General features: G+C 40.2%; 1 protein-coding gene across 1 annotated transcript in view; it reads right to left on the bottom strand.

The window, feature by feature from the left end:
- Positions 1-1,096: 1,096 nt before the first annotated feature.
- Positions 1,097-15,671, bottom strand: part of LOC149458734 (VPS35 endosomal protein-sorting factor-like) — a 71,855-nt gene continuing 57,280 nt past the window's right edge. Inside the window, exons 5-6 of the mRNA XM_089681789.1 lie at positions 11,229-11,253; positions 1,097-1,230 (exon numbers count right to left, since the gene is read on the bottom strand). Coding sequence (XP_089537915.1) covers positions 1,097-1,230; positions 11,229-11,253 — 159 coding nt within the window. The remainder of the gene's footprint in view (positions 1,231-11,228; positions 11,254-15,671) is intronic.

Raw genomic sequence — 15,671 nt, 5'->3', positions numbered from 1 at the left:
AATTTGAGAACCTTTGGGATGCTTGGTTGGCCACTCCAGGTTTAGCCCCTTTTGATCTAATAATTCATAGACTGTTGTAGTTGTTTTTAATTGCAATTTGATTATCACTTTCTTAAGGCTAATCTAGGTCTCTCCTGCATTCCCTGGTGGGGGGGTAGGGTGCTCTGTTTCCTGCGGGTCCAACAGTTGTGGGGATACTCCTATTGTCCTGTGTATGCAAAAATTACCATGTCATCTGATTGCATTGTAATAGGTTATCTCTGTAATGTTGCAGAAACTCTTGGATTTCTTGTTTAATTGATAGCACTGGAAGGTTTTCTCTTTTATGTTGTTCGGTTTGTTAATGATTGAGTCTTTGATACCATTCTGTACATGCTTTGTCATTTTGAGATTTGTATGACCTTAACATTAATAAACGTCATTTCTGAATTGAAAAAAAAAAATCTATACTCCAGCCCTATCTTTAGTTTTTTTCAGTTGTAAAGCCTCTTCCTCTAAACCCAGATTGCTTAATCTGAGTTTATTGCAAACTATGAACATCTCTCAGTGTGCATTAGAAGCTGCAGTAAAACATATACAGCCCCCCTCATTTATTCATTGGATTTCCGCTTTCACTCATGAAGGCTCAACATAATATGTCAGCATTACCTTTGGTAGTATGCATGCAGTTTCAGCCTGCCTAGAAACATCTTCTGCAAACCAACAGATCAGTGTTAATTTTTATGCTTTAAATCTACCGATCAAGGGACTGTGCCATTTTGCACAAGCTCTCCCAAGAGTCAGCCCATTGTTTGCATCAGAGCTGAGGGCTCAAAAGAAAAAAAAAAAAAAAAAAAAAAAGGAAGACTTTACCATTGAACAGAGGGTGCCCATTTACACTGTACCACACTACAATGTGTTTGCACACAGTCATCATGTTACACATAAGTGGTATGTCTCATCTCTGCACGGTGTTGGAAAACAGTGATTGGAAAAAATGATTTTTTTTATTTTCTTTCGGTTCTACGGTGTTGTGAGGTGTATGAAATAGTGCAATATTTCATAATGGGTTACAACGTGCACTGAAAATCAGATCAAATACAGCTAAATCACCAAATCATAGGTGTAAATGGGTCCTAAATCTGTTCTTTTTATTCCCTAGTATACAGCTCACCTCCTCCAGATCATCAAGTGCCTCGAGCCGAGTCCTCACTTTTTCTGAAACTGCAGATCCTGATGTAGCAGGTTTTCCTGAAACGAAGATATTTGGATAAAGGCCCTGTACAATACCATACAAAAAGCATTTGAAAAGACCAACTACAGTATGAGGAACAGAGTTCAAAAACAAATGCAGTCACAATTGGGAAAGATGCCCCTAGGTTAATTTTTCTATGTTCCAGAAGACCATCAAGGTGATACAATTTATCTGACCATTACCATTTAGGAATTGCTCCACTTACTACATAAACATGGGAGACTAAAATTAGATTTTGCAAAATGAGGCACCTTGGATATCACATACATATGCTATGGAATTCCTACCGTTAAAAATGCCAAAAATTAGACTGCTTCTTTCATGCATAGGAGACAGATATAGAAAGATTTTCTTGAGAACATCCTTTTTCACCCTTGCCCTATAACTACTGGTGCTTCTATTGTATTTTTCCTTGTGTTTGAATATAGTTTGTATAGAGGACTATGTGTAAATCTGTAATGATTTGAAAAAGTGCTATAGCTTCTATTAGGTCAAACTAAGTCGCTCATATTTTACCTGTTCAGTTAACGGTTAGCAAGTTGTGTAATGATTTTGTGCCTATAACACACCCTGTAACTGACAGATTTATAGACCCCACTATGGCTTTCAAAAAAAATAGTGAAAGGCTCAAAAAAAAAAAAAAAAAATAGACCTTAAAGTGGACTTTCTGTGAAAGCACAAGGTTGCCTCATACCCAGCCTTCACCCTTCAAATAAAGACTGTCAATTTAACTACTTGGTGACTGCTTTCTGTGGCTTTACTGCTACAGGACATCTGCCCTGAGCAAAAATCACATATATAAAACGTGATCCACGCTCCTGCCGTGTTCATGGGCCAGCCTGGTGGTGTTGCGATTCGGTACAGCACCGATCACTCACCAGATCCAGGACAATGATGTGTGAACTGGACCTGCTGATTGGTTGTACCAAAGCAGAGGTCTTCCTGTGCCCGTGTTTACATTACACAGGCATAGGAAATGCTGGAATATTCTCATCCTAGAGCATATTCCGTTCCAGAGAGAAGAAAGCAGATCCATGAGAGTCAAAGCACTATACAGACAGTAAAAGAACAGCTAGATCACATTTAACCCCCTGATCATGCCCCCACCCAACCCTTTCACTGCCCTGTTACCAGCTTCATTATTACAATGTAAAGATTTTTTTTTTTTTCTACTGATCACTGTATTAGCATCACGGTCTACTTCAGATAGCATTGGCATCAGTTAGCATCCCTTCCAGATAGCGTCGGATTGCCTGACACTACATTACCATAACATTTAACCCTTTGATTGCCAGGAAACCGCTCACATACACACTATAAAACTTCATTGCTAGTATAGTGTCTGAACGGATCAATATCGTTGATCACATCAGAACTATACGAACGTTCACAATAGAATAGTGTACCCAAAAACGCAGCGTGAGCAGGATCAGCCCCGTCCCCTGCCAGCACCTTGATACATTGCACACAAAACTGCAATGTTAGCTAGATCAGGCATGATATGTTAGCACTAGCAGATACTTTTTTTGTACTGGTTTAAGTAGTCCCTTACAGCCAGGTGCTCTTCTTCCCGTGAGATGCACTAGGTACCTATAAATTTAGTTGCCAAAATGTCCAATGAAAGGTACACTAGTGAAGAGGTCTACAGGTTTTTAAAAATGTCAGATGAGAGTGAAGGGGAAGCCTGAATGACAGAATCAGGCTCAGAATACGAAGCTGCAAAGAGAAGCAACACCCTGGCAGATAGCGCAGACAATGGCGTAGAGATCCCTGCTAAGGTCAGGCATACACAACCCCATTCCCAGGTTTGCGAGGTGTTAGAAATGCTTTTACATACCAGCACTGCAGTATCACTTGGTGATGTGGCGAGTCTCATAAGTGCAGTACAAGCTGGTGCGGTGGCGAGCACAAGTAGTGTCCTGCAGCCACCAAGAATTCGCACACAGGTCTTTAGAGCCCAAAGTGGCCTTCCCGATACCACACACCTTTCTCTGGCAGATATCTTTTATCTTTTTTGATTCAGCCCACAGGTTGCATTTATAAAAAAAAAACAAAAAAACAAAGCAAAAACAAAAAAAACACACCACACAAACATATTTCCAACAAGGACCAGCGACATACTAGTTACCCCAGGATGATGCCTGCAGCTACAGGCATCATCCTGGTATTGATTTTTTTCGGCCAAAGGGCAGCTTTCATGAAAAAGCAACCTTTGCAGCCAATTGTCAGAAAATAATTCTTGTCAATGCCTATTGCTATCACAGGGGATATTTTCATTCCCTGTGATAATAAAAGTGGTTAAAAAAAATGGACATTGTAAAAATAATTTTTTTAATTATTTTTTTAAAGTAAAAAAGCACCCTCGGCCCCCCCAAGCTAGGCATACACAAGTGTTGGCCCCATGCTGGTATGTAAACAGCAGTTGCACCATTCATGTGAGGCATCACCACGAACATTAGATAGAGGGCAGCAATTCTAGCACTAGACCTGTGTAAATCTAAACTGGTAGCCTGTAAAGGCTATTAATGCGTCACCTATGGATATGAAAAATGTATGTAGTTTGCCACCGTTGTACGGGGTGTGCACAGTTTAAAAGCATGTCATGTTTGGCATTTATGTACTCGACATAACATTTTTTATATCTCATCAAACAAATGGGCAATATATTGTGTTTTTGTGCATTAAAATAAAATAAAATAAAAAAAAAAAACGCTCTGCAGGTACTGTGTAACAAACGTCAAACACCCACCATTTTATTCTCTAGGGCCTTTGCTTAAAAAAAAAAAAAAAAAAAAAAAAAACACAAAAAACACACACCCCACACTATTTGCTGAGAGGCATGTTGAGTCAATAGAAGAATTTACTTTTTATCACAAGTTCCTGGAAATTTTTTTTGTTGTTGTTTACACGTCACCTAAATGATATATTGCTCACACATGTAATGGGTGTACGTGGAATTACACCCCAAAATACAATCTGCTACTTTTCTCGAGTATGGGGATACCACATGTGAGACTTTTTGGCAGTCTATTCCCCCAGTATAGGGGGTCATTGGATTTCGGGCTCCTGTATGCAGCTGAGCTCCCAAAAAGTCTTACACGTGGTATCCCCATACTCGGGAAAAGTAGCAGAATATACTTTGAAGTGTAATTCCAAATATATCCATGGCATGTGTGAGCAATATACTATTGAATGTACAACTTTTTGGAAAATGACAAAAAAAAAAAAAAAAAAATTCTTCTATGGACTCAACATGTCTCTCAGCAGATAGCTTAAGGCAGCGGTTCCCAACCTGGGGGTCGCGACCCCTTTGGGGGTCGAACGACCATTTCACAGGGGTCGCCTAACACCATCGGAAAACACATATTTCCGATGGTCTTAGGAACCGAGACACTGCTCCTGTCTCAGGGGATGTGTGGGCGGGATGATATGCTGCCCCTGTCACCTGGCCACACCTCCGGGATTCACTCAACAGCTCCGCCTCCTCGCCACTGATTGGCCACTGGAACTGTAGCTCAGGAGAGGCACACAGGCGGCCAATCACCGGCGAGGAGGTGGAGCTTGGAGAGGAGGAGCCGAGCGGCAGCGCGCGTAGATCAAAGAAGATCGAGAGAACTGCAGGAGCGAGTTTAGAGAGAGGCCAGAGAAGGAAGACAGCTGACAGGTAAATGCAAATTTTGCTGCTGCAGCCAGGTATGCAGGCTGTAGATGGGAGAGGGAGAGAGCGAGCCCAGGCTGGAGCAGGAGTCAGCAAGGTAAGCATCATTGGTGTCAGTGGGAGGGATAGTGCCCCATCATTTGTGTCACTAATACCAACGATGGGGCACTATTCCTCCCCCCACTGACACCAACGATGGGGCACTATTCCTCCCCCCACTGACACCAACGATGGGGCACTATTCCTCCCCCCACAGACACCAACGATGGGGCACTATTCCTCCCCCCACAGACACCAACGATGGGGCACTATTCCTCCCACTGACACCAACGATGGGGCACTATTCCTCCCACTGACACCAACGATGGGGCACTATTCCTCCCACTGACACCAACGATGGGGCACTATTCCTCCCACTGACACCAACGATGGGGCACTATTCCTCCCACTGACACCAACGATGGGGCACTATTCCTCCCACTGACACCAACGATGGGGCACTATTCCTCCCACTGACACCAACGATGGGGCACTATTCCTCCCACTGACACCAATGATTGGGCACTATTCCTCCCACTGACGCCAATGATGGGGCACTATTCCTCCCACTGATACCAATGATGGGGCACTATTCCTCCCACTGATACCAATGATGGGGCACTATTCCTCCCACTGATACCAATGATGGGACACTATTCATCCCACTGAAATCAGTGATGGGCGCTAGTCCTCCCACAGCAAAATTACAGTTATGAAGTAGCAGCGAAAATAATTTTATGGTTGGGGGGTCACCACAACATGAGGAACTGTATTAAGGGGTCGCGGCATTAGAAAGGTTGAGAACCACTGGCTTAGGGTGTCTACTTTCCAAAAAAGGGGTAATTTGCGTGGGTGTTTGTACTGCCCATTTTAGCACCTCAAAAATGTGATAGGCAGTCAGAAAGTAAAAACGATGTAAATTCCAGTATCTATACTATATTTTTTAGATGCTATAACTTTCACACAAACCAATTAATATACATGTATTGGGATTTGTTTTTGCAAAAGACGTGTAGCAGAATACATATTGGCCTAAATTTATGGCAAAATTTGAGTTTATTCGATATTTTTTATAACAAAAAGTAGAAATTAACTTTTTTTCACAATTTTACGTCTTTTTACATTTATATCACAAAAAATAAAAATCCCATTGGTTACCAAATACCACCAAAAGAAAGCTGTTTGTGTGAAAAATTTTGTTTGGATACAGTATTGTGTGATCACGCAATTATCAGCTGAAACAGCGCAGCTCCAAATAGCAAAAAAAGTACATCCACATACTGGACTTGAGAATTGATGGCACCACACAAAACCTATCAATACAATTCCCATTTCAATGGGCTGATATTGGCAAGTTCATACAATCTCATTACACAAATTTTCTTGGGCAGAAATATTAGCTCATTTCAAAATGAATATTCTCCCTCAACTTATGTATATTTTTCACACTCTACCTATACATATCTCCTCTTCCTTAATTCCCTCCAAAATGTCCTAAGCAAATATATTTGGGAAGGCAAGAAACCAGGAGTCTCCCGCATTAGACTTATTTAAAATAGATCAGTGGGAGGTTCAAACCTTATTGACATTTCAGATTACATTCACTTTAATATCCTATCCCAACTTAGAGAACAGTTTCTTCCAATAGCATCCACCCATTGGGGGAGAATTGGAACTGCATTCTATACCTGGCAACAATTTAAAACACTGGCTTTGTAGTTTGAATCCATCTAAAACAATGTCTACGCACCTCCCCCCCTACAGTACATTCAGCAGCCAAAACGTGGCATAAATTCTCAATCACTTCATGGAAAGAAACTCTAACCTATGTTAAATTACCACTCTTAAATTTATGCTTACTAATACCTGACCTGCATTTTCATTTATGGCCCAACTTGGTTATTTATGAGCAGGTCTTAAAATGACAAGCATAAACCCTTCCCTCAATTAATGTCAGAATCGGGATTACCACCCGAAACTCAATATATTCAAATTGCACACTGTCTTAACCACTTATCCTCTAGAGGATATAACCCCCTTAATGACCAGGCCTCTTTTTGCTACTCGGCGCTGCACTAATTCAACTGATAATTCATGCAATTCTGTACCCAAACTAAATTTACGTCCTTTTTTCACACAAATAGAGCTTTCTTTCAGTGGTATTTGATCACCTGTGCAATTTTATTTTTCACTCTATAAACAAAACAAAAAAAAAACAAAAAACTTTCGGCTATAAAAATTTTTTATTTTTGGCGCTATAAACAAAAAAATTGAGAAATTATTTTTTTTTTTTTAAAAAAACAATATTTTCTCATTTCGGTCATACAAAATATCCAAAAAAACAAAAATTTAGGCCAAAATGTATTCTGCTACATGTTTTTGGTTAAAAAAATCCCAGTAAGTGTATATTGATTGCTTTGTGAGAAACGTATAGCATCTACAAACTACAGTACAGATAATGGAATTTACACAGCTTTTACTTTGACTGCTCATCACATTTCTTGAAGTGCTAAAATACCAGGATAGTACAAACACCCCCAAATGACCCCTTTTCGGAAAGTAGACACCCTAAGCTATCTGCTGAGAGTCATATAGAGTCCATGGAAGATTTTTATTTTCCCTACCAGTTTCTGGAAAATTAAAAAAAAATTTTTAAACAAAGTTGTCATTTAAATTATATATTTCTTGCACAAGCCATGGGTATATGTGGATATATACCCTAAAATACATTCTGCTACTTCTACCGAGTATGGGGATACCACGTGTGAAACTTACAGGAGCCTGAAATCCAATGACCACTTTGAAAGTCTGAAGTGCGCAACTTCCTCATTTCACTTCTTTACTACCTATCACAGTTTCAAAGGCCCTGAAATGCTAGGATATCACCAACCCCCCCCCCCCCCCCCAAATGACCCCTTTTTGGAAAGTAGACATCCCAAGGAATTTAAAAAGGCATGGTATTTTGCAGATCTCATTTTTTCTCACAAGGTTTTGAAATATAAAAAAAGAAAAGATAAAAGTTTTTATTTTTTTTCTTCATTTTCCAAAAACTTGTGGCAACAAACGAAATCTGAAAAATACTCACCATGCTTCTGATCAAATTCCTTGGGGTGTCTGCTTTCCAAAAAGAGGTCATTTGGGGGGTTTGGTGCTATCCTGGCATTTCAGGGCCTCCGAAACAGTGATAAGCAGTCAGGAAGTATAATGAGGAAATAAAGCCCTTTAAAAGCCTGAAGGTGCTTACTGGATTTTGGGGTCCTGTACTTGGCTAGACTACCAAAACATCTCTCACATGTGGTACCCCCATACTGGGGAAAAGTAAAAGAATGTATTTTGGGGAGTATTAAAAATTTACTTGTGAGCCAATAAGGTGTATATTAAACAGCTTCTATCAATAAGATTGCAGGCTATCTTGCACACCCTCATAAATGTGAGTTATCAGTGCATACAAATGAAGAAAATATAGATGCCACGCTCTATCAAGACCTATAACCTGTATATAGTATAAAAACTGTATTTGCATTAAATCTCTAATAGCTGCATGATCTCTTATATGTAACCACACATGATTGTAATGCCAATCAATACACAAACATGTGTTAATAATGATTAAATGAATTAGAAAAATATATATAAAAATTAGTGATATAAAAGAAAAAAAAAAAGTCTGTGCAAAATTATTCAAATGTGTGTCCTTCGATGATTAAATAAATAATCCAATTAATAAATTGAAAAATATGGAAATGAATAAAAAGGTAAAAATTCAATAATAATTGTGCAAAAAAACACAAAACAAACTTGGTGCAGAGTTCAGCAAGGATGAAATATCTTTGTGCTCTCCTTCCAATCAGCTTGAGGTGATGCAGATGAAGGTTGCAGATAGAGGGCTACTATGTAAGCCTGAATGGTCATATGGATCTCTCCCTCCTCAGATCTTTCCTCCAGCCCTTTAAGCATTCCTCATATGGATCATGTAAATAGAGAAAAGTGCATAGTGCTTTATCGTTGATAAAAATAAACACTTTAATTTGCGCTCAATATGCACTCACATTAATAAAAAACAATCTGCACTTTGTAGAATAGCACTGGTAGTGTATGCGAGAACACTCGAGAGGCTGGTCTTCACCGCTTTAAGCGGCTATTATACAAAGTGTAGATTGTTTTTAATCAATGTGAGTGCATATTGAGCGCAAATTAAAGTGTTTATTTTTATCAACGATAAAGCACTATGCACTTTTCTCTAGTGACTATCTTTTCCCTCGTAAATCCGAAACTTATATGTATAGCCTGTTGCCTTCTCACAGGTCTTCTACATCTTGAACCCATATCTGGCACGCTTGCTGGGGAGAAATTGTTTGAATGCAAGGTGGAAAGAAAAAATTAATGAGGGACTCATCAACACAGATTTTTTGCAGGGGAGTATAGACATCTGCCTATTTTTGGTTAAGCTATAATACGAGGGGCTGAATTTTGTGGAGCTGGTCAAATTCAGGGTCACCTCAAGGATGACAGTGCATGGTCCTTGAAATGCATAAAACCCATTATACTCTCATATCTATGCCTGGCCATGGCAGCAGAGAACACAGGCATATGATGAATCAGGTCTGTGGACCAATACAACCGCAATTCATTTTTTTTTTAGTAATGCCCATGTTCAGGGTTAGGCACAAAAAAAATATAAATTCGGAAACCGTAATGAGTTTCCATGCCAATGGTCTGGCAAGGTTTGAATTTGGGTTGGCGACGATAAATTGTTGTGCATATAAAATGCTTTGATCCACAATCAATGGATACAGATCATCTGTGAAAAACATCTCCAAAAAAAAATCAAGGGGAGGAGTTAAATTTGCTATTTCCACCTGAATTCCGGGTTGGGAAGCGAATGGGGGGTGGGATGTACGGGTGCTGCAGAATTTGTGGGCTGCCAATAGGGATTTGCAAGCACATCCGGAAGGATACTAGGGCTCTACAGGCCTGTGTGCGAATTCTTGGTGGTTGCGAGACAATACTTGTGCTTGCCACCACAACAGCTTGTAGGGCACTTATGGGACTTGCCACGTCACCAAGTGATACTGCAGTTCTGGCATTATCATTATACAGGAATTATATAGTGCCAACAGTTTGCTCAGCGCTTTATAATATAGCGGGAGACAATACAACAACAAAACAATTCAATACAAGAGGGTTAGGAGGGGCTGATCCTGGGAGCTAACAATCTAAGAGGTATGTGAAAGACCAGAATGTACTAGACCGCTGGTGCTCGCCAGTTCACCAAAAAGGTAGTGCGGCACTAGTACTGGCACTCTGCTGCATATGAGAGTCATCAAAACTTACCGGCAAGTGCTAACAGAGATCAGGCCTGATTCTGCCAACACTGCGTTTTTGTGTGCAATGTATCAAGTGACAGTGAGCTACTGGCACTGCACTTGCTTGCTTGGGGAAAAGGGGGGGGGGGGTAAGCGTAGGGGCTAAACACAGGTGCTGGTAGGTGCTGGGGCTGATCCCGCAAACGCTGCGCTTTTGGGGACACTATACTAATGTGAATGCTGGTATAGTGCTGATCTGATCAAAGATATTGATACATTCAGACACCTTACTAGCAATGGAGGTTTATTGTGTATGAGCGTGTTCCTGGCAATCAAGGGGTTAAATGTGATTATTGGTGTACTGATGGGCAATCTGAGGTCATCTGGGAGGGGCGTGAAAACCACTGGAGCGCGAATCACACAGACACTCACACACATATATAGTGTGATTTTGCACACCTGTGCCGCCCTGTAGCAGTATTGCTGCTATAGGGTGGTCAGGAAGCGGTTAGGTAAGCAGTTTGTGTAGCAGAGCTGCAGTGTAAACACTGCAGCCGTGCTCCCTGTCAGTGATTGCCGGTAATCGCCGGCCAGGACCCGGTGATCGACACCCGCAGCCGCAATAGGCGGTGCAGGTAGGGCGGGAGCGTGCCCCCTACCTGTTTTGCAAAATGACGTTTTAAAACATGATTTTGCACAGCGGTGCCACCCTGTCGCCATTTTTATACATTGGCTGGTCGGCAAGTGGTTAATAAAGGTGTGCTATTTAGCTTTTGTTGCTGCAAGACGCAGAGTAATGAACAAACATAACTACTCCTACATGTATAAAATATTTTCAAAGTATACATAGCATCAAGAAAAAAAAAAAAAAACAAAAGAAAACACACCACAAACAACATTAAGTATTTACAAATTGTTTTTTTTTGCATGTATAGTGTGTAAATATAACTCACTTTAAAATATTAAAACATTTAAAAGAAAAAATCTTTACCTCTTTCTGAACCCATGAAGAGATTCTATAAAAAAAAAAAAAAAAAAAAAAAACACACAAATATTAAAAACACTTTAAGTAATGGATATAGCATAAAAAATGTGTTTTACAAACAATCTTTTCAAAAGAATTCTGAACATGTATGTCCGCTATTATCAGAAATGTTTAAGATAACGTTTGGCTTACCGATAAATTCCATCTCTTGGAATACAATACAGGACAGAGGCTAAGAATCCATAGACCCTGGATTACATACCCTTCAGGTTATTGGACACTGGTAATGCCTTTGAAGATGCAGCCCCTGGGCATTTCCCCTATAATCCTACCCCACTCATCAAGTCCTCAGTTTTTTTTGGCATGAGTAACCAAGAAATAGAATGGAGGGCCTGTGTCCTGTACTGTATTGCAAGATATGGAATGTGCAGGTTAATAAAAACTACTTTTCTCTTAATTCTACAGTACAGGACACAGGCTGAGTATTGATAGACCCTGGGACTTTCCCAAGCAATGAATGTGAAGGGTTGGTAACAACTAGGCAAAAAAAATGCAAAAAAAAAATAAAAAAAATTCCAAAATAGCATATACAGTTGCTATACAAGACATACTGAAATAGAATTTTATTCCAGCCAAATAGGATGGTCGTTTTCCACCAGAGTTCCACCCCCCTACGACGATTATAGTGGCTCCAGAGTGACAATTGGGGCGACTCACCTCACTCTACAGCGCAAGGGTCAGGAACATGCCAGACTATGCAGAAGCAACAGAAACCACACTCTGAACTTCAGAATCTCAGACTTCTTCCCTCTCCCAGCAGAGCAGAGTCTTCTCCTAACCAGCATGCTCCACAGGCACAGACTCTAATTCTTTGGTCTGTAATGTCATCTAATCTCGGGCACAGTGGGATCACGGTGAGTCCTCACACCCTAACAGTCCTACTACCTGTAGCCCAGCCAATACTAAAAAATAAAATAAAAAAAAAAAAAATTTGAAAAAAAGGGGAATGATTATGCTGTTACTTCAGCCACCTTTCAGCTCACTGCACTGTCACTATCTTTGGAAGATTTCCCGCCTTCTACCCAACCTGTTTCACTCACATATCTTAAGGGCATGCCAATTTAATTAAAAAGACTTTGCATCCCAGCTCCTAGTCAGATCATGCTTTAGATCTTAAGATCTGTTTCTAGATCTACCATACTCTTGCACTTATAGACACACCCTCTGTATCCAAGCTTTGATTAGTAATACAACTTAAAGATCAACTTAATCATCTCCCGTCCGGCTGTTGTATATAAACGGCCAGACGGTGGCAGTGCAGGTGCGGGTGGCCATTTATAAACGGCCTCCCCGCCACCTGCTTGTGCACGCTCCCTGGCAGCACCGCAATCCGATGCCCGCTGTGTCCTCCGGACACAGTGGAACACCGATCGTCATACGGGACCTCTGTGCATGGTCCCGATCATGTGATCACTGATTGGCCAATCAGTGATCACATGCAGAGTAGTAAGCAAGATATCACTTCTAAGTATAAAAGGGGTTGTGAGCGCTATGAAAACAGAAAAAGCAGCCACAGCATCAAAAAGGATACCAAAGAACCTTACAGACCATATAACATAAAAGATGCGGCGCTATAACATAAATAAAATGTCCAAAATATCAATATGGTGATTGAGTGATTGATGTGATGATACAAACATTATATCACAAATAAAATGACAATCACTTCACCTCATGGACAGTGATTGTTTGTTTTCCTCACCTTACCATATTGCATATATAATAAATATTTTTTAAAACGGTATCATGCTATTGGTCTCCTTTCTTTGTGGCCCTTGGTGAGTCACATATCACCTATAGAGCCACCCAAGAGAGAGACCGTGGAGTACTAGCAACATCCAACGGGTGGAGGAATAGCAACATCCAACGGGTGGAGGAATATCTGGCCTGACCTGATCTCTTGAAGCTGTTTGTGGATCTTGTGGAGATTATATATCTCTAAATGCGCAGTTACACTGTGCATCTGGTGAGTGCACAGCCTTATCCTTTTCACGTTCACTGCATGGAAGCAGCACTTTGAAAGAAAATAACTGTCACAAGGACTGGTTTTGCACCGCATGTCATTTTATTTGTGATATAATGTTTGTATCATCACATCAATCACTCAATCACCATATTGATATTTTGGACATTTTATTTATGTTATAGCGCCGCATCTTTTATGTTATAAGATATCACTTCTGACATCATTGCTTACTACGTGTGAAATCTGAATGATCACAGAGGTCGCATGGTACAAGGCTATTCACAACAGCCATGTACCATGTGACAAGCTGTGACCAATCACAGCTCACACAGTATTTCTCAATGGCTTCAAGAATGCAGCCAGAGAGAAGGAGAAATGAATGCTTTTACAACCTTTATTGGTGTAAAAGCAAACAGTGTAAAAAAAAAATTATCTTTATCACTCCCCACAAGTAGAACAGTGTCACCATGGCGACACTGTATTGCTAGGGTGACAGTATGTAAAAAAAAAAAAAAAATATATAAAAAAAACAAAATTGAAAAAAATGTAGGCCAAGCCTATGATTTATTTGCAAAATTTTATAAGAAAAACACCTTTTTTCCAAATTTTTGGACTTTCATTTATATAGCAAAAAAAAATAAAAATCTCAGTGGTGAATAAATACCACCAAAATAAAGCTTTATCGGTCTAAAACAAAATGCTAAAAAATTCACATGGGTACAGACTTGCATGACCGCACAGTTGTCATTGAAAGTGTGATAGCGCTGAAAGCTGAAAATTGGCCTTGACAAGATGGGGGTAAAAGTGTCTGGACTTGAAGTGGTTAAGACAACTGAGGCTAGCTCTGTCGCACAGCAACTGCTTTGGATGAAACAGAAGTTTTATCACTACTCTAATAAAACCCATAGGATGTCAGTTAATAAACTGAAAGCTCATTCAACACTTTGGCTCCTGAATTTCTATTTAAGGCAGATGGTGGCCCTAATTTCTGCCCACAACAAATAGCTCAAGTGTTTGGAGACTTTTACCGTAAGCTTTATAACAGCTTGGCAGCGGACGTACATCCCCCTTTTCAGAAGGATGCCTTCTTTTCAACTCTCCAGCTCCCCAAATTGAAAAGGGAAGATAGTCCTAAACTCACCCATCACTATGGAGGAATTATGTACAGCTGTTAAGGAACTACCGACACACAAAGCACCGGGGCCAGACGGATTCTCTTACACATATTATAAACAATTTATTGAAGATGTTGGTCCTGCTTTATTGGAATTTTACTCTTTGTTGAACGGTGAAATTCCCCATTCACAATTTCAACACTCACATATCAAAGTCATTCCCAAACAAGGCAAAAATTTAACGATTCTAGCCAATAACAGACCCATAGCATTATTAAAACACGGATTATAAAATTTACACGAAAATCTTAAATTGTTTAGCTCCTCTGCTTTATAACGATCAAGTAGGATTTGTATTGGTGAGACAGGCAGGGGATAATACAAGGCACACAATTTAGTGGATGTGCTTCATGGTTCACAAATGCGGGCACTATTGTTAAGCTTAGATGCTCAGAAGGCGTTTGGTTGGTTGGGATGGCCTTACATGTTTTAATTATTACAATGTGTGGGAATACAATGGCTTTTTTTCAATGCTGTTACGGCGCTGTATACCGCCCAGGTCAAACTCACCTATGCCACATCCAATACTTTTCCCATGCTAAAACGGAACTAGACAAGATTGCCCTCCGTCCCCACTCCTATTTGTGTTATGTCTTGAACCACTAGCAGTGGCGATCAGGGCACACCGATATAGAATGAATGACTGAGAAGGGGAAGGAATACAAACTCTCACTTTTTGCAGATGACGTTCTAACTAGAACTAAGCCTCACTTATTGCCTGCTTTGCATAAACTCTTACAAACCTTCAGTGATCTTTCTGGTTATAAAACAAACACTTCAAAAGACAGAAGCTTTGCCCCTGAATATCCCATCCCAAGACCTCTCGCTGCTCCAACAAAATTAGCCATACCACTGGTGCATGTCGGCTATTCATATCCATATTACCCCAACTTATGCTCAGTTATTTGAAGCTAACTGCCCCCATTATTTCGGGAAATCTATACACTTCTTAATCAATGGGACTCTCATAAGATCTCTCTCTTATGTAGAGTAAATGTCTTAAAGATGTCAATTTTGCCAAAGCTACTTTATCTTTTTGAGACTCTGCCAATCGCAATGCCCCGTGCCCAACTGCAAACTTTACAGCGAGCATTTCCTAGATTTATTTGGCATGCCAGAAAACCCAGGCTAGCATGGACAGTTCTTTTGTCATCAAGAACTAATGGAGGCCTAAGGGTACCAGATATTATTAAATATTATTTAGCTACTCATCTGAGACAAACGCTATCATGGTTCACTCAGAAACCT

The sequence above is a fragment of the Staurois parvus genome, unplaced genomic scaffold, assembly GCF_062004578.1.
Source record: "Staurois parvus isolate SC_StPar_1 unplaced genomic scaffold, SC_StPar_1.0 ptg000278l, whole genome shotgun sequence".
NCBI lineage: Eukaryota > Metazoa > Chordata > Amphibia > Anura > Ranidae > Staurois > Staurois parvus.
This window is presented reverse-complemented; position numbering and strand designations above follow the sequence as displayed.